The sequence below is a fragment of the Danio aesculapii genome, chromosome 16 (assembly GCF_903798145.1).
Source record: "Danio aesculapii chromosome 16, fDanAes4.1, whole genome shotgun sequence".
NCBI lineage: Eukaryota > Metazoa > Chordata > Actinopteri > Cypriniformes > Danionidae > Danio > Danio aesculapii.
This window is the reverse complement of record NC_079450.1, coordinates 44,385,862-44,409,711: the sequence shown is the minus strand read 5'-3', so window position 1 is coordinate 44,409,711 and position 23,850 is coordinate 44,385,862. Positions and strand designations below refer to the sequence as shown.

General features: G+C 35.4%; 1 protein-coding gene across 1 annotated transcript in view; it reads left to right on the top strand.

Annotated features, from left to right (window-relative positions):
- The first annotated feature begins 368 nt into the window (after positions 1-368).
- Positions 369-23,850, top strand: part of ice1 (KIAA0947-like (H. sapiens)) — a 24,601-nt gene continuing 1,119 nt past the window's right edge. Inside the window, exons 1-21 of the mRNA XM_056475217.1 lie at positions 369-558; positions 2,528-2,586; positions 2,793-2,828; positions 3,800-3,817; positions 4,828-4,939; positions 6,580-6,656; positions 6,741-6,778; positions 6,935-7,017; positions 8,740-8,816; positions 9,032-9,069; positions 9,452-9,534; positions 9,677-9,713; positions 9,794-9,844; positions 9,950-10,030; positions 10,142-10,548; positions 11,533-13,776; positions 14,999-15,167; positions 15,320-15,480; positions 16,953-17,143; positions 17,303-17,403; positions 22,531-22,629. Coding sequence (XP_056331192.1) covers positions 469-558; positions 2,528-2,586; positions 2,793-2,828; positions 3,800-3,817; positions 4,828-4,939; positions 6,580-6,656; positions 6,741-6,778; positions 6,935-7,017; positions 8,740-8,816; positions 9,032-9,069; positions 9,452-9,534; positions 9,677-9,713; positions 9,794-9,844; positions 9,950-10,030; positions 10,142-10,548; positions 11,533-13,776; positions 14,999-15,167; positions 15,320-15,480; positions 16,953-17,143; positions 17,303-17,403; positions 22,531-22,629 — 4,252 coding nt within the window. The 5' untranslated portion in view covers positions 369-468. The remainder of the gene's footprint in view (positions 559-2,527; positions 2,587-2,792; positions 2,829-3,799; positions 3,818-4,827; positions 4,940-6,579; positions 6,657-6,740; positions 6,779-6,934; positions 7,018-8,739; positions 8,817-9,031; positions 9,070-9,451; positions 9,535-9,676; positions 9,714-9,793; positions 9,845-9,949; positions 10,031-10,141; positions 10,549-11,532; positions 13,777-14,998; positions 15,168-15,319; positions 15,481-16,952; positions 17,144-17,302; positions 17,404-22,530; positions 22,630-23,850) is intronic.

The window sequence follows — 23,850 nt, the reverse complement described above, 5'->3', positions numbered from 1 at the left end:
ATAACGTTAAGTTAGCAATCGTGCATGGACACGGCAGCGTTTCTCATATTCACTAACTACATCCAAGCCAGCAGGAGGCGATCAAAATGTTTGGCTTCATTTTTTTAGGACGCGTGAGGAATACTGGTACACCCCATAATATGCCTAGATTCGATCCTATTGTTATACTCAAAATATGCAACATACCACATTATTTTCTCGCTGAAAAAAAAATAACGCTTTGCTTTATAAATCTCTGAATATTCATTAAAATATCGCTGCGCGACAAAATACAAAGATTTACCAATGAACACCAATTTTTAATCCGGCGTCTACAGCGGGCGGCTGGGGGCTTTTCTATAGGGGTCCTCATTGAACGTGCCGCAGAACGTTTGTATTAGCAAAGTTCAGATGGGCATGTTTTGATTGGACGTTTTTATAAATATCAAGCTGCATGTGCGATTGCGCTGGTGATTTTGAGTTTTTACCATGATGCCAGGAGAGAATCAATCCAACGCCAGAGGAATCGCCTCTGAAGCAACTTCTGGCACCTGTCAAAACTGCACTGTTTTAAACCAGGTTTAAATCAAGTTTGTTTTTTCAAGTTAACGCTTTGCACTTGTTCTATTTTCTTATTGTTCTTATTTAGCTACTCTAGTAATAAGGGCCATGTGCGAATTAAAGTGTATAATGTTAATGAAGCTTTTGTTTGCTTGGCATTAATATACATGGTGATTGAATCAATGTGTATAGAGGTAAGGTTGGTTTTGTATTCAAACTTTTGGACTTTCTCCTTAATTATGTAATTTCAGTCAAATCTTCTTAGCAAATTCCTAATAGTGAAATCATATTAGTAACAGTTAGCCAATGACTATCATAATACAACATTGTTCACGGTCAAATAAATAATGCTAATGCTATTTTCAAGTCATATTTAACGTTACATGTCTTTTCAGACATTATATTCAAATTACCATGGTAAACAATATAGGGAGCGTGACACAAGTTGTCACTGAACGAATTTGCGAATATAAAGCCAAATTTACCTCAGTTCAATGATAGAGGTAAAGTTGGTTTTATATTCGCACATTCGTTCATTTAGAAGTCTCTATATTGTTTACCGTGTTACTTTGAATATTCGATCGGAATTAGCATGCAAGTATGACTTGTAAACAACATTAACACTATCTAATTGACTGTGAACAACGTTGTACTTTGATAGTCATTGGCTGCTTATATGATTTCCCTATTTAGAATTTGCAAAGAATACTTTTCTGAAATTATGTTAAGGTGATTTTCCAAATATAAAACCAACTTTACCTCTATATATGAATGCATGATATTGAAGAAAAAAACTGACATTGCAATGTTGTTATTCTGCGATATGAACATAACAGATGACTTGAATAGCTGTTTGAAAAAAATGTTGAACTGATTGGGATGATTTCGTTATGCAGTGAATCTGAATAAATATATTATATACAAATTACAAGCACAGATAAATAGAAGCAAAGATGCAAATTAAATGGATTTGTTATGGTTTTATTGAGGTAAAGTTGGTTTTATATTCGCACATTTGTTCGGTTACAACTTGTGACACGCTTCCATAAAGGTAAAGTTCATATTCACACTTTTGGACTTTCTCCTTAATAAGATAATTTCATAAAAGTAATATTTGCAAACTCTAAATAGCGAAATCATATTAGCAGCCAATCTAAGTACAACATTGTTCACAGTCAATTGAACAGAGTTAATGTTGTTTTCAAGTCACACTTGCAGGTTATTTCTGACCGAATATTCAAAGTGCCCTGTTAAACGGAAGCATGTTACAAGTTGTCACTGAGCGAATGTGTGAATATAAAACCAACTTTACCTCAATCAAGCTTCCTATATTGTTTATCACGGCACTTAGAATATTCGGAAAATCGCATGTAAATATGACTTCAAAACAACATCAGCACTGTTTATTTGACTGTGAGCCATGTTGTACTTTGATAGTCATTGGCTTCTAATATGATTTCCCTATTTACAATATGCAATGAATACTTTTCTGAAAGTATATTATTAAGGAGAATGTCTAAATGTGTGAATATAAAACCAACTTTAAATTAAATATGGTTTTGTGGAGAGTCTAACTGTATTCAGGTACAGAAATGTAATAATCAGACGTATATAAACAACATTGTCTAGTCTTCATTGTATAAAAATGAATACGAATAATCTTTGTTACTGCTACAAAGTCAGCCACGATCACAGTTATTAAAAACTCAAGCAAATGAAAAACGCTTACTCTATTATGGTTAAACTTTGCAGTAACTCCACAATATTCAAAACTGTGGTTCTTGGTCAACTATATCCCAACTCAAGACAGATTCTGCAATGTAGCTATCGAAATGATATATTGTGCAGCCCTATTTATTATGTTATTCATTTAGGCTTTGTTGTAGTTACCTGTGATGTGTTTAGTTTGATAAATTGTCTTAACTTATAATCAACAATGCTGGCTGTTGATTACAAGTTAAGCTAATGCTACATCTATGTTTTGCAGAGCTTAGATGAATATGTGGCTGCATTGTTGACTCTTAAGCAGAAGATTGTCGACACAGAGTAAGTGGTTTATTTTTCTTTTCTTTTTTTAATGCCTCATTTAAAGACATTTAGGTCACAATGAAATTTGACAGGTATCTGGACAATTTTGGTTTTGACCAATTATACAGTTAGACAGACCTTTACCTGTTCCTTGCTGTAATTTCTGTTTTATTTTTTGCCAATTTAAACTTTAACAGTGTTTATCCCCTTTTTTTTTATTTCAGCCATATCTTGAGTGAATACAAAGAGAAGTGTGATGATATCCTTTTTAAAGCCATGTAGATGAAAAATCTTCTGTCATGCTGTCTTTTGTTTTACAGATTAATGTATTATAGAATGTGAGCATGCTTTCTAAGTGTAGTAGCAACATGTCATCCAAGTTTTTGAAGTTGTTGAATATCAGCATGACCACACTAAGCTACAGGTATAACCTTATATTCTGCAGCAATAGCATGTTGTTACTTTCATATAACAACTCAATAAATCTAATTTGATACTTTCTGATTTATTCTAACACCATGTCCTAACTACATGTGATGAGTTTTTCCAGTTTTTTTCCTAACATCCTGAAGTTTGAATTGTAGAAATGGTTTCTGTTTTTGTGATGTACAACAGCATAAACCATGACAATGATCATCTTAGGTACTGATTGTGCTTTATTGAGTGTTAATTTTAGTGTTTGAATACCATTTTACATGGCATTTACTGCCATATTGAAAAGAGATTAATTCAAATAGCAAACATAGAGGTAAAGTTGGTTTTATATTCAATATTCATTCATTTAGAAGTCTCTATATTGTTTACCATGTTACTTTGAATATTCGATCGGCATTAGCATGCAAGTATGACTTCAAAACAACATTAACACTATCTAATTGACTAAACAACGTTGTACTTTAATAGTCATTGGTTGTTTATATGATTTCCCTATTTAGAATTTGCAAAGTATACTTTTCTGAAATTTACTGTTAAGGAGAATGTCTGAATATCCGAATATAAAACCAACTTTACCTCTATTGTTCAAACATGAATGTGACATACCAATATCAGTTACTCACCATGTTGTTTTAATAATGTTAATAAGGTTCACTAGCATACAGGCCACAAGATGAGAACCACTGCTTTAGGACAATGGTAAATTTCCATTCCTGGGGGAAATTTTAAAGTTCCTCACAGATATTGTGAACATTTGCTATGAATCAATTTTTGTTTTCCTTGACAAAAAGTCACAGCTGCAGAAATCACAAAGGTAAGACCTTGTTTTCAATTACATAACACCTTGTTCAATAGATATATTGTTAGATGACCTCTGTGTCAAAGCTGATGTTTATTAAAAAAGTTACATTTTCAGCTGTTATCAGAAAGGCTGACTGGCAAAACCTTAAAGAGTTTGTTTTCCCCAAATGAAATATTCTTTCATCATTTATTCACTCTATTCATGTCATTCCAATCAAGTAAAAACTTTGTGTATCTGCAGAGCAAAAAGATTTCTTTAATCTTAAGCAAGTCCATATACATTAACATTTTTATTCATTTTGCTTTAAATATAGGCAAAATGTTGGTGCATTTAAGCAAAATGGTTGTATTAAACCATTCTATCCCTTAAAAAAAGTTTGGTCACCTAACATATTTAGAGAAAGATATTTTAGAAAGATACAATATTTAAATCTAAATGAGGCATTTCAAAAAACTATTACAAACCACAATACCTTTTTATGTTTCTTTTGATTCTTCCTGTTTATTAAAATTGTATTTAATATTTTCCCCGTTATATAAATATGGGTGTAAAAATGTGTGGACTGTGATCTTAAGTTTATTTTTGTTAGATTAGTTTCAGTTTTGCATTTGGTACTGAATAATCTAATGTATATGCACAGACATATTATTGTAAACATTGTGGAAGCTTAAACATACTGGTGTGGCATGCAAGAATAACCTTGTTTAGAAGACTTGGATTAAATTGCACTTTATTGAGATGTTGAACCCTTTAGTGATGTTGAACCCTTTGCGAAGATATTGTACTTATGTTGCAAATGAATCAAATCAAAGCCAAGATGCGGCTGTACAAGGTCTTTACTTTCAGTTGCTATGAATAAGTAGCAATACAATCCAAGGTTGTTTGCTGTGCACTAATATTTTAGAACCTTGAAAATGAGTAGAAAAACAAATTTATTTGGGGGAATCAAAAAAGCTTTGTCATGGTTTAAGTTTGTTGACTGTGTTGTGGAGTGCTTGCAAAACTTGATTTGCTTTTCACAGAGAGAGCAGCACACTGCACAGACAGCTAGATGAGGTGCTGCTGAAACTTGAGCCTTTGGAAAAACAGACTGTGAAGTATGAACAGATTAAGACAGAGCTAGAGAATACTAAGGTTTGTTTTAACACAAAGTCTTACCATCACAATCCCCTAATATCAGTAATGAGACCAATACCGGTTATTGCTTTTTCTCAATACCAGTTTTAGAGCATAATAAAAAATCCCTCTTAGTTGTCACAATTTACAAGATCGCTGAAAGTGGTTATTATTTTAAGATTATGTATTTGGTTGTTTTGAGGGGTCAATGATAACCTTGATATAAAAATATATTCTGGTTTAACTGTTGTTACTTATATTAAACCTAAACTGACATTTGTATGTTTTTTTTTTTTTTTTCTTCAAGTTTCCTCGAAATATGCTATATTGTTATGTTTGTTTTTTCCCACAACATTTTGTGACCTTGGTCTCTGATTTGTGGTGTTGTTGTTGTTAGTATTATTTAAAACTATTAATTGTAATGCAGGTAACAGCTAATCAAATGTTGAAAGTAAAAAGCTACAGTTTAGGTCAATTTTAGTTACCAAATTAAATCATCGTTATAATCTGTCAGCATCATTGTAATTATTTGTCAAATAAATATCTTTATCTAATCTTGATTTAATCACATTATTCATACTGCAATCTCAGAGACTAAATTAAATCAAACTAGAATAGATTTGAACTAGAATAGAAACTTTAGCGGTTGCGTATCTAAGAAGCACAAGCACTGTTATAAGACCGGATATACCTTAATGCCGAGTTCAGACTGCATGAGTTTAGCCCCGATTTTGACTCGCCGACAGGTTTTGAGAAATTGTTAACAAATGTCTGAAATTACAGGCAAATCGGTGCTCGTGCACATGAGTGACAATCACACTGTATGAACTATCAAAGACCCGATCTGAGAGAATCGCTGGTGAGTCACCGATGCCTGTGAGATATTTGGCGTGCTAAATATCTGGAGCTGTCTGCGATTTCAAATCATGGCATGTGAAATAAGTTTTGACTGAAAATAACTTCGGCGATCGCCTACAGCTAATGAGAGAGCAGCATCCTCTTGTGTGTGTGTGTGTGTGTGTGTGTACCTGCAGACCAGTGGGAGGTTGGGGGAGAAGTTAAAAGCGCTCATTTTCAGTTTATTTGGACCCAAGAAATAGAGGAAAAACTAGTGGAGGTTTGACAGGAGCACACGTGTCTGTTTGACATTTCATACAGAAAGTTAAAAAAGAAAGTTGAGGAGAAATTGCTAATTCCCTTCAAACCCAGGTGAGCAAATATGTACATTTTCTACTCCATTAAAGGCTTTTTTCTCATTACGTACTTATGTACAAAAGATATACTATGTGTTTTTGGCTGTGAGATGTAGTTTGGACGAAGTTGTCGGCGATTCTTCTTATTGTAATGTCATGCAATATGAAAGCCCCTGTCGCCAATTCATCTTGCTGTGTAAACTAAGCAGCGACAAAACACTAGCTCAGATAGTCATGCAGTGTGAAAACATCTGTGACACGATTACTTTGAAAATCCTGCAGTCTGAAATCGGCATTACTTGTGGGAAATTGAGACTGCAGTTCTGCATTCAATTATAGTATATTCAGTTATAGTATATAAAGTACTGTACAGTAAGAATGCATTTTAAGGGTTATAAAGCAGGTGGGACTGTAAATATGTGCCTGTTAATTTTTCTTTTCATTTTTTTGTTTTTAACTTAACAGGCTGAATTGGAATTGAATCAGCAGAGATGTGAAGATGTGGACAGACTAAGAGAGGAAAATGCACAGATAATTATTCTGTAAGACCACTCTGTTTTTGGATTACTGGATTAGCTGATCTTGTGCTTGTCCTTTACTCATAGCTTTTATCTTTCTCTTCCCAGAAAAGAAAAACTTGAAGAATCCTTAGCACAAGCTCAGGGTACATACAATTCAATTTGTTTTAGGATAGAACTGGATCATATTATACAAATACAAACAATTAAGTCCAGCTCTTTTTTGATGTAAACAGTGATTTTGTAACATCACTGAATTTTAAATCACTTTTGTTGCAATTTTATTGTACCATTATTTTTAGACACCTTAAAAGGGCAAGATCTGGAGAATGAGAAGCTCAAAAATGAAAAGCAATTACTTGAGGAGGATCTACAGAAATTGCAGGTTAGTTTTTTTAATTCCTTGTATTATTAAAAACGTTGGTCAGACATTAGATTCTACTATATCCTCATATGTTTGGGCAAGTAAACCCTCACGTGTTTCAAAATCTACTTTCCAAAGAACAAAACATGAAGAAGGGCTTGCACTCCCAAATTTTCTTTTGTACTACTGGGCAGCTAACCTCCAGAAAACACATCTATGGTGTAGCAGCCAAGATATCAACTGGTGTAAGATAGAAGCCAATTCGTGCATCTCTTCTTCATTACCAGCACTAGTCTTTGACCCCTGTTTATGACAACACTCTAAATATATATCTAATCCGATTGTGCGCTCTTCACTTAAAATATGGAAACAGTTTCGTCATCACTTTAAACTACAAACATTGTCAACATTCGCTCCTATCTGCAACAACCATCTTTTCTTGCCCTCTGTGTTGCACTCAAACTTTACACAGTTAAGTGTTTAGTATTGCTGCTCGATCTGTTTCAGGACCACTTATTTGTCTCATTCAGTGAGTTGTTGGAAAGGTTCAAAATTTCCAAATGTAATTTTTTCCGTTATTTTCAATTATGGAATTTTGCTAAAAAATATTTTATTACATTCCCCCACCAACCAGAGAATACTCTTATTAAAGACATATTTTTGCTTACAAATTCTCAGAACCGCATTGCCTCCATCTATGGTCTGCTTCGTTCTGCACATGTGCCTTCTCTTTTTGCACTTAAGGATACTTTGCAGGGACAGCTAGGCATGAACTTGATGAGGAGCTATGGAATAATATCCTAGCTAAAACTAGCTCCATCTGTATTTGTGCTCATTTGAACCTTGTTCAGTTTAAAATTGTTCATAGAATCCATTACACCAAAGCAAAAAAAAAAAAAAAAAAAACTTTCTTTAACAGCTGATGACAGATACACAGACTGTACACACACATTTTACACCTGCCCTAAGTTGAGTTCCTTTTGGTCTTTTCTTTGACATACTATCAAGGGCTCTTAATATTCCTGTGAAACCCTGCCCAATAATAGCTATTTTCGGTTTACCTCCTAGTAATGCTTTATATAATAAGTGCCATATTGATATTATTGCTTTCGCCTCCATTGCTAGCCAGAAGACAAATATTGCTAAATTGGAAATCCCCATGTGCCCCTGCAAATCTTTCCTGCCTGAAAGACCTAATGTCTTTTTTTCATTTAGAAGAATTAAACACTCTATTAGGGACTCTGTCAGTTTATTTTATAAAATGTGGAACCCTATGATTTCTTTTGTCGAAACCATACCTTCTTTTTAGATTTAACCCCCCTCCCCCCGCTTCCCTCCCATTAAAAAATAAATAAATAAATAAATTTTACTTATTTTATTTTTATTTACTTTTTTGTGGAGTAAATTTGGGTTGGGTTTAGGGTAATGTTTCAGTTGTTTACATGACTGTATTTCCTTTTTAGAATATGTTCAAAACCAGTAGATTATACTACTCAGTTCATGTCTTGTACTTACTGTTTCTGCTTAATAAAATATAACAAAAAACATTGGTAAGTCCAAACAAATGCTTTTTTTGAAATTAGTTTAATGTTTTTAGTATGGTAATGGATCAGTACCATCATATATTGAGTCTAAAATAGCATGGTTAATATACCATTTGTCTTTGTCCTCACTTAATTTAATATTTATGTTTTTTTTTTAATTCTTGTATAATTTTCAAATGTGTATTTGTTGATTTTAAAGGATTCCCTTAGAAAATATCATCAAACTTCTGAGGAACATGAGAGTCTAAAGTTGGAGAATGCCAAAACCCTGATTTTGTAAGTGCATTTCGTGTCAAATGTTGCTTTCCTATACTGTATTTCATTGTCTTTCCAAGCTGTGACTTGTACCTATTTGCAAATTCTTCACAAATACTTCAGCTTTTTATAATACATCTGTTGACTATGTAGTACATACTTTTGTGATAGTTTAATTGGACATGGCAGAATTGAAAGGAGAGTAAAATGTTTATGTTTTTGTGTTTTTCTTTCAGAAAAGGAAACCTTGAGAACGAACTTTTGGTGTTGAAAGGTGTTAATGATTAATATAAATATGATGATTTTAATAATGATTTATTTTAAATTGCAAGTGAAAATTTTGGTTACACTTTATATTAAGTACAAATTCTCACTATAACTAGGGGTTTATTATTTGATTTATTTTGTACTTATAAAGTACATATTTTGCATGATCTTATTCCACTTTTCTAATCCTAACTACTAACTTAACGATCAATAAGCAGAAAATTAGAAGTTTGAGGCAAAAGTCATTGTTGGTTTAAGTGTGAATTGTACCCTAAAATAGAGTGTGACCAATTTTTTTGTCTTCAATTATTTAAATATGTACTGTCTGATCATTTCTATTCACGACATAGTTTGGGCATAAAATCTAAATCAAATTAAATTTTTTACAGAACTAAAATGTCAACAGGACAATGAAGTTGGTGCTCTGATAAATGAGAAGAGAAGACTTGAAGAAATGTTGTTCACAACACAGGTTATTATTTTGCTTAATACATATGATCTAGTCTAGTGAAATGCAAAGTAAATGACAAGCCATACTTATTTAGTTACTGTTTTTGGTATTTACATATTTCCGTTTTATTTTTTAATTTCTTTTTTTGCTTCACTGTTTTCAGCAAAAACTAAACAAACTTCAGAAGGAGTTTAATAAAGGTATATATTTATAATTCCTTTTTATCCTAAATTGTTTATTATTGGTTTTTAATTATTAAACAAAATTATTCTTATCTTAGAAAAAAGGAGCATGTCTTCTCAGACAGATACTGAGCCAATAATTGACAAAGGTATGCTTTGCTGTTATACATTTACACTTCCAGTGATCAACTGAATCTATTGGCATTTAACATAAAATGGTTGGATGGCTTCATAATTAATGGTTTCCTTTCTAGACAAAGTAAGAATGTTGCTGGAAGAGCTCTGGCATTGTGTAGAAACCTCAAACCAAACGCAAGAGAAACTGTTTTTCTCTGGTAATCATTTGTCTTTTGCTTGAACAAAATTTCTGTAAAAATCTTTCTGTAAAGCAATAGTTATCAAGTGTCCAACTTTAATTTTAATAATATGTCATTTTTCACTTACAGGAGAAGAGGCAACACACTTAAAAAGAATACCTTCTCATTCGTGGCTTAATGGTCCTTCGGAAAGACAGAGTTTCCATCCATCTCCTGGGAAAGCCAGTCAAGAAACTCAGTTGCAATCTTCAAAACACTCCATGCCTAAAACACCCCCCACAGTCAGTAGGCCTAAAGAATTGCCTCAGAAACTCAAAAAGCAGAATAATGTCCAACAGTTCAATACACAAAGTAGAAAAAGGAAAATAAGTTCAGATGTGCTTGAACAAGTGGACACTTTCACTGATGATTCAAAAGAAATGACTTGTAAAGGCCCGCTACATGGAGATTACTGTATGGATTTGATGGAACTTAAAGAGTGGTTCAAACCTTTGCCCCCAGTTTTATCACCTGTGCATAGCCCCTTATTAGAGCTGGTAAGTAAATGTTTACCTTTCAATAACTTTGTAATTTGAGGTTAAATTAAAGACAGTCCTTCTAAGTTAGATTTAAAATATTATTTGAGATTTGGGTCTTTCACTTTGAATTTATTGAATTAGGACTGGGTGATTTGAATTATTTTAGATGATTTTAAGGTGCATTTTGTTAGTAAAGCCGGTTCTAGTAATCCTCAAGTACATGCCTTTTGATAGAGCACAGTTTACCACGATTGTAGTACACTGATAAGCTACGCAAAAAAATGTATTCAAATTCAATTGTCAATCTATAATGACATTGAGATAATAGTTCTGCGAAAAAGACCGCTGTTTGCATCGCTTCTCAATGAACTACATCTTGTCTCATAACTAAAGTCAAGTGTTTGAAATAAATCATGTGAGATGAATCAAATGTTTATGTTTATTCAGCAAATGCTGTTTTCCTGGCATTATTGGTGTGTATTTTGGACAGATTTGTGGGTATTCATGACAGCACCCTTTGACCTTTGGAGGAGATTTACAACAAATCAAACTCTGCTTCCTTGAGAAGATGTGCACAACAACCGTAGCTTTATGTTTGTGATTTCAATTTGATTGATCACCCAGCCCTAATTAAAATACATCATCTTAAATTTGAATTTATTTCAATTATTATTTTGTCACTTACCTTGCAATTAAGCAGATAACCTGTAACAAAGTATTCTGAATCTTTGTCATTGTAGATATGTTGAGCGAGCATTAAATATGCATTTCGGGGACACAATTGTACAGTATATTAAGCTACAATAGATTAATTCCCTATCCAAACAATTTGTTCTGGAAAAATTTACAACACAACAATGTTGTAACTCACTGGATTAACTACATGTCATCCTTAATGTAGTGGTATCAGTTATGCTATGCTTTATGCAAATTACTCCTTTTAATACTGACTAGTAAATGTAATTTGAATTCATGTAATCTAGTTTTAATTTGTTTTTTCAGGTCAATGTGAATGAGAACAAACCAATGTCTGATACTCAACAAGAAAATGAATCAAGTAATAAAAAATCAAAAACACTGGCAAGCTTACATGAAGAATTGGAACTTTCACATATTGAGGACCCTCTTACAAGATCAGCTGTTTCTGTTGATAATTTAGACTCTGAAAAAACATCTGACTGCCAAAACATGGAGGCAGAAAATATGTGTGAAGTAACACATGGCTCTGTAGCCAACAGTCCAAGTGACCATGCAAAGTTGGCTCTAGAAAAAAGTGTGGAAATTTCCTTAGTAAAAGGTGCCACGGATACTAGAGGAGAACTTCCACTGAAGAATGAAGATGATGAAAAAGCACATTTGGAAGATGCAAAAGTGACTGATAAATTTACAAATATGTTGGAAAACTCTGATCCTCGTCAGTGTATTGAATCTGAACTTGTAGACACCAGTTCTAGTGAATTTTCAGAGTGCAAAACTCCAGAACAACCCATTGTTTCAAGTGGATCTAATGTCAAGAGGAATTTGATGGGTGACATGAACTGTCTTAAGTCAAAGAATATTGAGAATAAAGAGTCAAAGATCTCTGTATTACTAGAAATTAATTCAGCACAAGATACATCAACACAAGATGTTCAGAACAGACTGTCTGACAAGCCTGGTCAATCTGAACATATTACAGAGAATAATAGTTCAGTGACTATAGAATGTAAGAAAAGTTTGGATGTGCGAGAAAATGTAGATCTTTGTTCTTTAAAGACTTCAAGCGATGAATTGTCATCAAAAGATAAAGGAATCTTTGGTTTGATGAGAGAGGTTACTGATCACACAAGGTCTGAAGGAAGGACCCACTCAAAGTTGGAGCATGTTTCTGAATTTGAGCCATGTTCCACTGCAAAGCAAATGTCCAAAGATGAGGCTCAGGAATTGGTTTCTGAGAGCAAAACACAGTCTTACGCTAAACTTTCATTAGTAATTATGAATTCTGAGGAAGAAAAAAATTCCAATCAGCAAGAAAGTTTCAAAACATGCAAAGGAAATCCTCCAGAAAGCCCAAGAAAAACTATGCAAGTGAACAATACATTTAATCAGGAGGCAGATGAGATGTCACCTGTTTCCCAAAGCCAAATTGTCTCAAATTTGGCCAGTGATGTTTACAAACATAAGGAAACATTGGAAGATTCTGTACTTGATTGTCTTGAGGATACCAGTACACCATGTCAAGGCACTCTGAATCCAGAAAATTCTACCTATGAAAAAGGTGCCAATGTTACTCTTGTTCCAAATCCCAATAGCAAAATTCATATTACACCGACAAATTTTTTATCTCTTAAAAAAGTTCGAACAGAGATGGGTCCACCCCTACCCCCAGTTGTTATGCCACTTACTAGTACTCCTCCAAGATTTGGAAGACATCACACACCTTTAAAGCCTACTTTATCATCTTCAAGTTTTTCAGCAGATGGACAGATATCTCCTGATACGATCCTGCCATTGCCTGTTGTTGATTCAACTTATTCAGATGCCTCAGAAATAGGCCAGACAACTCCATCGTCATCTTGTGGAGTTCCCTCATCACCACTACAGTTTGGATCAGCTACTCCAAAACATGCTGTTCCGGTCCCAGGAAGGCTTCCATCATCTGCATTATCCTCCTCTCCTCCCTCCGCTTCTCAGGAAAATTCAATGCAAATGTTAGATACCATGTATCCTGAACTCTCTGCACGAGCTCGCACTTTAAACATTCTCCGTGGGAATGTTAACCTAAACCAAGCTATAAATGAGAATGGTACCTCCCCTCCATCTGTTAACCAGATATCAGGAAATAAAATGATTAGTTCTGCATCTACTGCTTTCACCAAAACAGAACAGAAACCAAAAAGGACAGGTGTGAACATGCTTTTGCCAAAGAGCGCTAAAAGACTCAGACTCGACAACTATTTACCTGCTCATGCTGGTGCTGATTCTCCAGCAGAACAAGTGACAGGAAATCAAGCGGTTGTTGAAACAGAATCTATTCAGTTACATCAAGGAATGCAGAGTAATCAAAAAGAACCGATAACTGAAAAGGGGCCAGACAAGCCAAACAATGAAAATCATCAGATTTCTGATGCGCTGGAAAAACTTGGAATGTCCTGTTTTGATGTTTTACCAGTTGTCAAGAGTCATATACACCTTGGGAGAATATCTCAGCTTCCAATTTTGATTGATGCAGAAAAGTCTGTAATTGCTGATTTTTGTGTAAATCAGGTATGTTCACTTTGCACTATTCAGATTTTGTTTTTATGTATTGTTGTTTTTAAAGGCACAATATGTAATTTTAGCCACTAGAGGGTGCATGACTGCATTTGGAATCATGGGATTTGTCGTCTTCATTATATCCTATGGAACACAGTAGAAATCATTTTCATGAATGATCTAAAGGATTCAGTACTTATTATAATGATACAGTGGTCCCTCGCTATAACTAATAACTATAAAAATAATTGAACTCCTGCGACTAGACCGTATGCGACCGGCCAACTGGATGTGATGTATTCCAGTTTTGTCCAAGCAGGTCCGTGAGTGCAATATGAGAAATAGAAGTTTTTCGTTATTTTTTGAATAAAAAAAGTCTATATTAAAAGATCATTTCTATTCATAAATGAGTAATAAAAATATATTATTATTATTTGTCTTGTATCCACATTCCCTCCAAAATTTTTAGCATTCTATGATGAGTTTCTAGTATTCATTCATTCAACCATGGTGAACGCACACCACGGAGCTCTTGCTTTTGCACTCCTTTATTTTGGACACTGCGAGAATCCAGCTTCTCTCCCATGGTGCATGACAAAACTGAATATTCTGTTCGACTGCCACAAGGGGGCATATTCCGACTGTCGTGTGCAGTGGAAAGGTGGCTTAACTTCCGCGAATAACGAGGGACCACTGTAGCATGAAGCAAATTAAGTCTGAAAGCCAACGAAACAACACCGCTGAAGCAATTGCAATGAGAGATGTGGATGACATGGCACAGAAGCAGCTGAGCTTTTATTATGCTACTGTTGTCTGCTTCCGGTCATGATCACTTGGAAGCACCACTGTTTTACCATACTAAATATATTTTAGGTTTTGTTATAATGCTGCTCTGTGCAGTGTAATTAAATGCACAAAATGTTTAATTGTCTTTGGTGTTTCCCTGTTTTCTATAAAACCAAACTGGAAATTGAGGGTCTATGACATCATTAGTACAGCAACACAGGACATGGTCCATGTGACTAGTTATAACTGCTTATTTCTCGGGAGTTTAACTTTTTTTTAAATTTGGGATAATGTAAGCACAAGTTTAATAAACAACTGCTCTAGTGGAATTTGGATATTTTAATGACTCAATGTTAGATATTGTGCCTTTTAGTTGTTATTCGTTAACTTAATTGTTCTATTTGTTTTAAGGACATTGCACACATTTTTAATAAAAAAATTTTTTTAGTCTTCAGCAGAAAAGCTCATGTTTGCCATTTTGACTAAACTAAAGACTGAAAGGAGTGTTCTGAGTTGTGAACATGTACAAGCTCTGTGTAGAGTCTACACTGGGATATGCCGCCAGATAGGGGACTATCAGAAAGCTCATGCCTTTGCATACAACGTTCTCAAAGAGGGTGAGTTTATAGCAAGAGTTTTCGTTTCCTTGTTCATTTAGCATTGCGTTTTAGTTCATTACCATTTAAGTGGTAATATTACAAAACTTAAGTATACTTGATATGATAAGCTTGTGTCCTTGTTGACAGTAAATTTTAAATTCCTTACACAGATTATCCAGATGCCTCCAAGCTAATCTTGTTCATGATCACAACATGGCCAAATGTGTTTTTCTATGAGACCTTCTTGTGCAAAGCCATTCATACAGTGGCCAAGCTTAAATCAGAAGAAGGGGTTTTGGATGGCCTTACTAAATATCTTCATTGGGAAAAGGTACGCTTTATGGCCTTTTTTTTTTTTTAAGTTAACACCACTGCCACAAATCATTTCATTGCAAATAAATATTTCTGCCTGACCCTGTTATGGTCTGAGAATTACATAAATGAAGAGTAAGCCAGGAACAATGTTATAATATTCCATTAAAAATGTATGTTTACAGTGCATCCAGATGTATTCATAGTGCTTTACGTTTTACACAATTTTTTATGTTGCAACCTAATTCCAGAATGAATTAAATTCATTTATTTCCCCACAATTCTACACACAATACCCCATAATGACGATGTGGAACAATATTTTTTTGAAATTGTTGCAAATTATAAAAAATGAAAAACCTATAAAAATAACAAGTACATAAGTATTCACAGCCTTTGCCGTGAAGCTGTAAATTGAGCTCAGGTACATTCTGTTTCCACTGATCATTCTTGAGATGTTTCAGCAGCTTAATTGGAGTTCACCTGTGGTAAATTCATTTGATTGTACATGATTTGAAAAGGCATACACCTGTTTATATAAGGTCCCAGGGTTGATGGTGTATGTCAAAGCACAAACCAAGCATGAAGACTAAAGGAATTGTCTAAAGGAAGACTAGTCTGTAGACCTATGAGACAGGATTGTCTGAAGGCACAATGCTGGGGAAGGTTACAGAAAAATGTTTGCTGCTCTGAAAGTTTCAATAAGCACAGTGGCTCCCATCATCCGTAAGTGAAAGATGTGTGGAACCACTAGGACTCTTTCTAGAGCTGGCTGGCCAACTAAGCTGAGTGATCAGGGGAGAAGGGCCTTAGTCAGGGAGGTGATCAATAACACGATGGTCACTCTGTCTGAGCTCCGGCGTTCTTCTGTGGAGTAAGGAGCACCTTACAGAAGGACAACCATCTGTGCAGCAATCCACCAATCAGGCCTGTTTGGTAGAGTGGCCAGATGGAAGCCACAACCTGCCGGGAATTTGACAAAAGGCATCTGAAGAACACTCAGACCATAAGAAACAAAATTCTCTGGTCTGATGAGCTGAGTAGACTAAAATTTAACTCTTTGAAGTGAATTCCAGGCGTCATGTTTTGAGGAAACCAGGCACCGCTCATCACCAGGCTAATACCATTCCTACAGTGAAGAATGGTGGTGGCAGCATCATGCTGTGGGGATGTTTTTCAGCAGCAGGAACTGGAAGACTAGTCAGGATAGAGAGAAAGATGAATGCAGCAATGTACAGAGACATTCTGAATGAAAACCTGCTTCAGAGTGCTCTTGACCTCAGACTGGGGCGAGGGTTCATCTTCCAGCAGGACAATCACCCAAAGCACACCGCCAAAATATCAATGGAGTGGCTTCACAACAACTCGGTGAATGTCCTTGAGTCTGTAACATAAAAGAATTTGTGAAAAAGTGAAGCGCTATGAATACTTACAGATGCACTGTATGCTAAAATTACACAATTTATTTCTTAATTCTTAATTGTTTTCTAGAGTCCTCCTGATGACATCCATGAGTTGATCAACTGCACACTAAAAGCGCTTCAAGAAGACAAAGATTTGGCTTTCCAAAAGCATGATCGTCATGGTTTTGATCTTTGCCCAGCTTCTTGGGAATACATATATACCTTGGATCTCCTGTGTACTCACATGAAGTGGAAATGGACACATGATTATGTTATTGGGTATGTTTATCCACTGCATATGGAATGTCATTTAATTCAAATGACAAGGTTTTGTTAATGTGTTGATAAAAATATATACTGTAGAATAGATAAATGAACATCTATCAAATAAATTTTAATCTAACATCTATCTTGTCCTCTTTTTTTTGTATTGAATAGAAAAGAATTATGGCCCATCATGAATACCTGGGTGACGCAATCAAGGCTTCAGCAATCCCCAGTCTGTGATGTTTCTGTAGCCACTGTTCTGCGTTTGATTGGTAAGTTTCTGAATTTGCAGGAAATGATAAATTCTGAAAGTATTTGGTAGTGGTGGGAAAAGCGAGGCTTTATGAAACACTGAAACAGTCGAAGCAAATGTGTTGAATCTTCGAAACGTTTCGAAACCCCACTCTACAGTGACTTTTAGTGGTTATATTTTTTGTATTGCTCTGGAACGGCTTTAGCAAAAAACAGTTGAGCAGATTGAAGTATTAAACCCCATGTTGTAGAGTTGAAGCTTCAAGTGATTTAGGGAAACGGTGAGAGTTTCAGACTAGCATACAGAGATAATGGGTTCGAATCTAGGGTGATTGAGCTATAGATGTTAGGTTTGAAATGCTCTGTTCTTGTAACTTGTTTTGTTTCAACATTGGTCTGACATCCGAATGAATAAATATGTCTTGTTTTGGTAATAAAACAGAGTTGTTGCTAGATCAGATATGGTTGCGACTGGAAGTTAACGAGAATTATTTATATTTTGATTAAATTTCCCATTTATTGTATTTTAATAACGTCTACCCCAACCCTAAACCATCACAGTACTGTAAAAATATTAACTATTGTTGTACAGTGTTACAAAAATGATGCTATATTGATGGCATATCAACAACTGTATCCTATCTAGTAGGGCTGCACAATTAATCAGAAAAAGGTCGCGATCTCGATTCGGTCCTACACACGATCTTAATTAAACTATTCTACGATTCAGCCAATCATTTTCAAGGTCAGGAGAGAAGCGGCGGATGCAAAAGTCTTCTCACTGTTTTACATGCACTGCTCTGCAACATGGACACCTCCAAATGGTGTTAAATGTGTCACATACTGTATTTATGAGGTATAATTCTCTCAAAAATATCATTTCTGTCTTAATGTAATGATGTATTCGTGGTCGTGGAATCACAAGTGAGCTGATGTACTGTTTGTTTACTTCAGAGAGGATGCGCGCGCGCCCGCCATTTTTACTTTAGTCAACAGAACCTGCATAGGCTGTGAATAGCAGGTAATAAAGTTATAATTATTGTTCGGTTTGTTGCACAGATCGATCGTTTGAGTCGCGCGGGAAGTATGATTTGCATGGATGGTTTTTTTTTCTCAGAGTGATGGCAGACATGAAAGCACACGGCAGTGAAAGTGAAACCTGCGCACACATCATTTAAACGATCACATTTTATTTCGGCAAGCACTTCATATGTTTTTTCTTTCATAGCACAAAGTGTTGACATTAAATGTTTACTGGGTCAGTATAACTACGCTGGCCTATAATGTTGAATATAATGCGAGTGGGAATCTGATTATGACAAATGTCTTTTTTACCAGTGAAAAAATGGTCTAAAAATTTTGTTAATGACAAATGACAAGCATGCGTCTCAAACATAATAATTCAACTTTAGTTATATTCTGATATCATCACGTTACTTTGAATTAGGGTTGGGCCGATAGACGATGTCATCGTCCATTGCCGATGGCCGGCATCGCGATCCTCCGCAAATCCGCTTGCGAAAAATAAACACTTAGGCCCCATTTACACTAATAGGTCTTTGTTCTTAAATGGCATTTTAGAACGAAAATGATCCACATCCACTCAGGCATTTCCCGTAGCATTTCTAAACAGCCCTCCTTCCAACTACCGCTGAAAACGCACATCACGTGACCACACACACACTGTCATGCGCTCGAGACAGCGGGTCCAGGCAGTCAGCAGGTCAGTACACTGCTTCAATCTTTTGCTTTCACGCTTGTACTTAGCAATTTTAGCGAAAACCTCAGATACTGTTGGTTGGTTGGTTGGTTGCTGTTGGTTGTGCACCTTTTTTACCAACCAAGTTTGTCAACGTCATTATAACGACACAGATCATTCTGCCTATTCATGCCAGAGTCACGCGGAAAAAGTGATTGACAGGTGGTAATTATGTATGTAACTTTATTTATTTATGATTTGGTTATGGGTAAAACAAAGATCAGGCGGGTCAGGTAGTTGAAACGGTAGGCTACAAATAATTAATTTGTTATGAATTACTTAATTATTAATAAACCTATGGCGACGATGCCATCATCCATCGCGATGTTTCATATTAGACATTCGTAGGATGCCAAATTGGTCGACATCGCCCAACCCTACTGTGAATTAATGACCAGGATAAATTTAAAGTCTGTTCAAGTCCACCTATTCAAGTCTATACAAAATGTAGTATTTTAATCAACAGTAGACCTACACATAATATTATTGTTGTTGTTTTACCATATGTTTGAGAATAACTATAATAACAGCCTACTCATATTAACCTTTATTTTACATCTACAGAATCATGAGAAAAATTGCGATCTTTTAATAAAAAAAAAATCATGATTCTCATTATAGCCAGAATCTTGCAGCCCTACTATCTAGACTACACCATGAAACAGTAACATTATTAAAATACATAAAATCATAATTTCGGAGTATTTGTACAAGTCGGGATTAAAACCCAAAAGCCATTTGCATCGCAATAGCAATGTGCACACGCACTCTCCACTAGGCTAAATGAGTTTTATTCTGACCCTGTCAGTCAAACGCAGATTCGCCAGGTCTTGAAACACTTCTGAAATGATTAATGCTTTGAATCACTTTAGTCAAGTGACCTGTGTGTTTCGGATCATGCTTTAGTACAGTGTTTCGGATCTCGACACTGTCGAAACGTCAGTTTTACGTCAGCCATCCCTAGTATTTAGATTATTTCAAGTAATAATGTGTAAAATATGGTAAGAGTAGTGTTTAGAAGAGATATTTTTACTATATTTCCACTTCATTTTTTGACAAGTAATGGTACTATAACTTGAAAATGATTTTTCAGTAATCTTTTCACCACTGCCTATATAATTGGTTATTCCAAATATAAAAAAAGTTATGTGCATTGGCATGATAAAAGTGAATCTCCACAATTGAGCTTTAAAATCAATAAATAATACATGAATATATGAACAAATGACCAGAACTAAATGAGTAAAGAGGAGCTTTTATAAAAGTTCTCAAGAATAGGGAGTATTACGCTGTGAACATCAATCCACCGTATGTCCTGCAAAAAATAAATTAAAAATAGCTAGCATAATTGCCATTTCTTTTTAGGAATGTTTCAAAGTATAAGTGTTATTAGTGGACCGTACATTTAGGCCCAATCCCAATTTTATTTTTGTACCCCTTCCCCATGGCCCTTAAAACTGAGTGTGAAGGGGAAGGGTTTCAAATTTTACCCCTAAGAATTGGGACAGCACTACAGCACCTGCACACGTCATCAAATGTCATCGCGATCTCTTGCTTCATATGAGATCAGACGATTGCGACTGCTGTAGTTATTCCAGTTGCTTTATTTTTTCTATTTTTTTATCTTCAGAAAATCACTGAAGGCATATATTATGTTATCATAACGATCTAATGTGGCAATAAGATTGTAAAACTATGCGTTTAACACAGTGGTCATATTCATCTATGTAAACACACCAAAAACAACATTAACATTATAGCAGACACTGTAAAAAGCCCATTCCCAGCCACTAGACTTTTCTGACAAGGTATTCGAGTGTCATCGAGTGACAGAATGTTGTGGGCTGCAGTACAGGAGTTATTATTATGGATTATAGATAGCGAAATTGAGCACTTTTTATTTTTATTTTTTTTTATTTATTTATTTATTTTTTTTTTAGTTTTTTAAAAGCATGACGGTAAAAGACGAACGCAGTTATGAATATATTAAAACGTGTTGTAAAAATCCGTAATCATGACAAAAAATACTAATTTGAGAATCTCCTTACCTCCGGGTGCAACTATTACCCCTTGGTTTCCAGTGTGGTCCTGAAAAATCTTTGTTCGAAGGGCTCTTCACCATTTTCTTAGTCCTACACCTTCAAGCTAAAGAGAATTGGGACAACCCTTCACAGAAATGCGCAAAACGAGGGGTAATGGGAAGGGCTTAGGGGTAGATTAATATACATTAGTATATGCACCTATAATAAGCAGACAGAAACAGGTTGGTGCATTTACATGCGGAGCGCAATCTGAACAACCTAAGGGGCAATAATCTAGCTGTGGCATTGTGTTCAAGTTTAGGTTTTTCACTTTGAATCCAGACTAGCAAACTATGAGTGTACAGCTGGTGATGGCACAAGTTCCTTCAGCACTAAGAGAACACATAAAAATTTGTGCTTGTATTTGAAAATTTTACCTTTTGTCATCCATTTAGTTGACATTTCACAATTTCAGTCATCATACAGGCATCCTTCACATTCCCATCATTGACATTTCCCATCATTTGACATTGACATCATTGACGATTCTCTGGCACTACATGTATTTATTTTACTTGCATTTATAAAGCATCTATGTCTTGACGTTGGTCTGTCTGATGTGATTTTGTATGTGTGATCATAAAACTGATTATTTTACTTAGCTAATCACTGAAAAAGAAAAAAAACAACAACAAAAAAAAACACATGAAGTAGTGACCGCAAGGTAAAGGAACATAGTACAGTGAAAGTACCAATACAGCACACTACTTTTTGAAACTATTTAGTTTAATTGCTGAGAAAAATAATTTGAGTATTTGTAATTTGTTACTTTTCACCACCTAGTACAGTAAATACAAATATTGAAAGAATTTTCATACAGTGGACAATGGATATTTTTATAAAGCTTAATGGAATAAAACAAGGAAACTGAGATGTATAGCTTTTTTTTTTTTTTTTTTGGAAAATTATTTACAAAAAGTAAAATCTTTTACAAAAAAGTCCTCTTTCATGCTGGAAAACTCCTCCACCTCCGTCTTTCCTTTAGCATGAACTCTTTTAAATCATGTGTCTGCTTTGTGCAAAATGCCACGTCATGTGGAAAGCATTAGCCCTAACCAGTCACGTCCAGCAGCATGCTTCAGAAGTGGATCACCCGTGGAAATGTATAATAATATAAATAATTTATTGGCCAAATGTTTCCTCCTCATCAGGCCAGAAACATTCACATTTAAAAGTCAATTTTATAACATGCATTGATATGACTGCCAATATATCTTCAGCCACTAATGGTGTATTTCATGGTCAAAAAATAAAATGTGTTGTTGAATCTAATATTTCAATTGTGTTTTATTTCCCGGTTTCTCCAGGACGACTTGGTCAGTTGGGAATGAAACAGATGCTATGCAAATCAGTTCAAAATGTTGCAAAAGCTATAAACCTCTTTGGAAAACATGGGATTGCAGAAGGTATTGCAGATTTAATAATGCAGCATAACAGTTATAGCAGAGTAGAGATTTATGTTTGTTTGTTTTATACATTTAAAGGGCACCTATGGTAAAAAATCTACTTTTCAAGCTATTTGGACAGACATATGTGCATGTATGGTGTATAGACCGTCATATTGGGGTGATATAAGCACACCATTTTTTTTTCAATTTAACAACATAAAAAACTGGACCAATTGGAGCGGTTTTCAAACCGACCGCAACTTTACGTAGGAGAGCGGTCCCCCCGCCAACCAATCTAGATTGAGAGGCGCGTCATTATATCCTCAGTTTGTTGATTCACATCCCCCATTTTCAGCGTGACTCGAAGCGATATCATTAAAGGAACACCCTTGCTCTATTTTTAGATGCAAGGCTCATTGGGCTCAACACAAGATCAATATTCTCCACATTATCGGTCTAATCGGAATTATTGGTTGTATCTTTTGGCAGGTTTGCAAACATGTGTACTTCTCATTGAGTCTACCTTATACTTCAGCCGTTTGCATTTCTCGCGATCCCAGGAGCTCCCTGTGATCTTAACTAGCATGCGTTTTAGATTTCTAAACATCGGTTTCTATCAGGGTACACTCAAGTCCACGGCTGGGCGACGCGGACCGCTGCAGAAACCTATGTTTAGAATTCAAAAATGCATGGTGCGACGATTCGGGACACTTCATGTCTCTGCCGCGACACTGCACACCAGACACTCTCTGTGGCGCGGCAGAGACATGAAGTGTCCCGAATCGTCGCACCACGCATTTTTGAATTCTAAACTTAGGTTTCTGCAGCGGTCCGCGTCGCCCAGCCGTGGACTTGAGCGGCGCATCCGGTGCCTCAGTCAAAGTTAATTCAGTGTGCGTGGTTATTAGTTTCTGTGTACAAGCTCGGCACTTGAAACTAGCACACAGTTGGCTGTAAAACTGTACAAAGACACATATGATTTTGTACTCTCTGCTTGGTCTGTGTCCGAGTCTGAACGACTGAATGCTGATCCTCTCCTCCTCCTTTCAATCTGCCTGTCTGTGTTGCAAACACAGAGCGGGTCATGGCCCCACCCCTTGTTACGTTGGGCGGGAAGCCGAAACTAGTCTACATGTGAAGCAACACACCACTAAATCAGCGAACTGTGGACACGCCCCCAACATGACACTTTTTAACACTTTATAATAAAAAAATCTGAATTGTGTTTTAAACTGAACC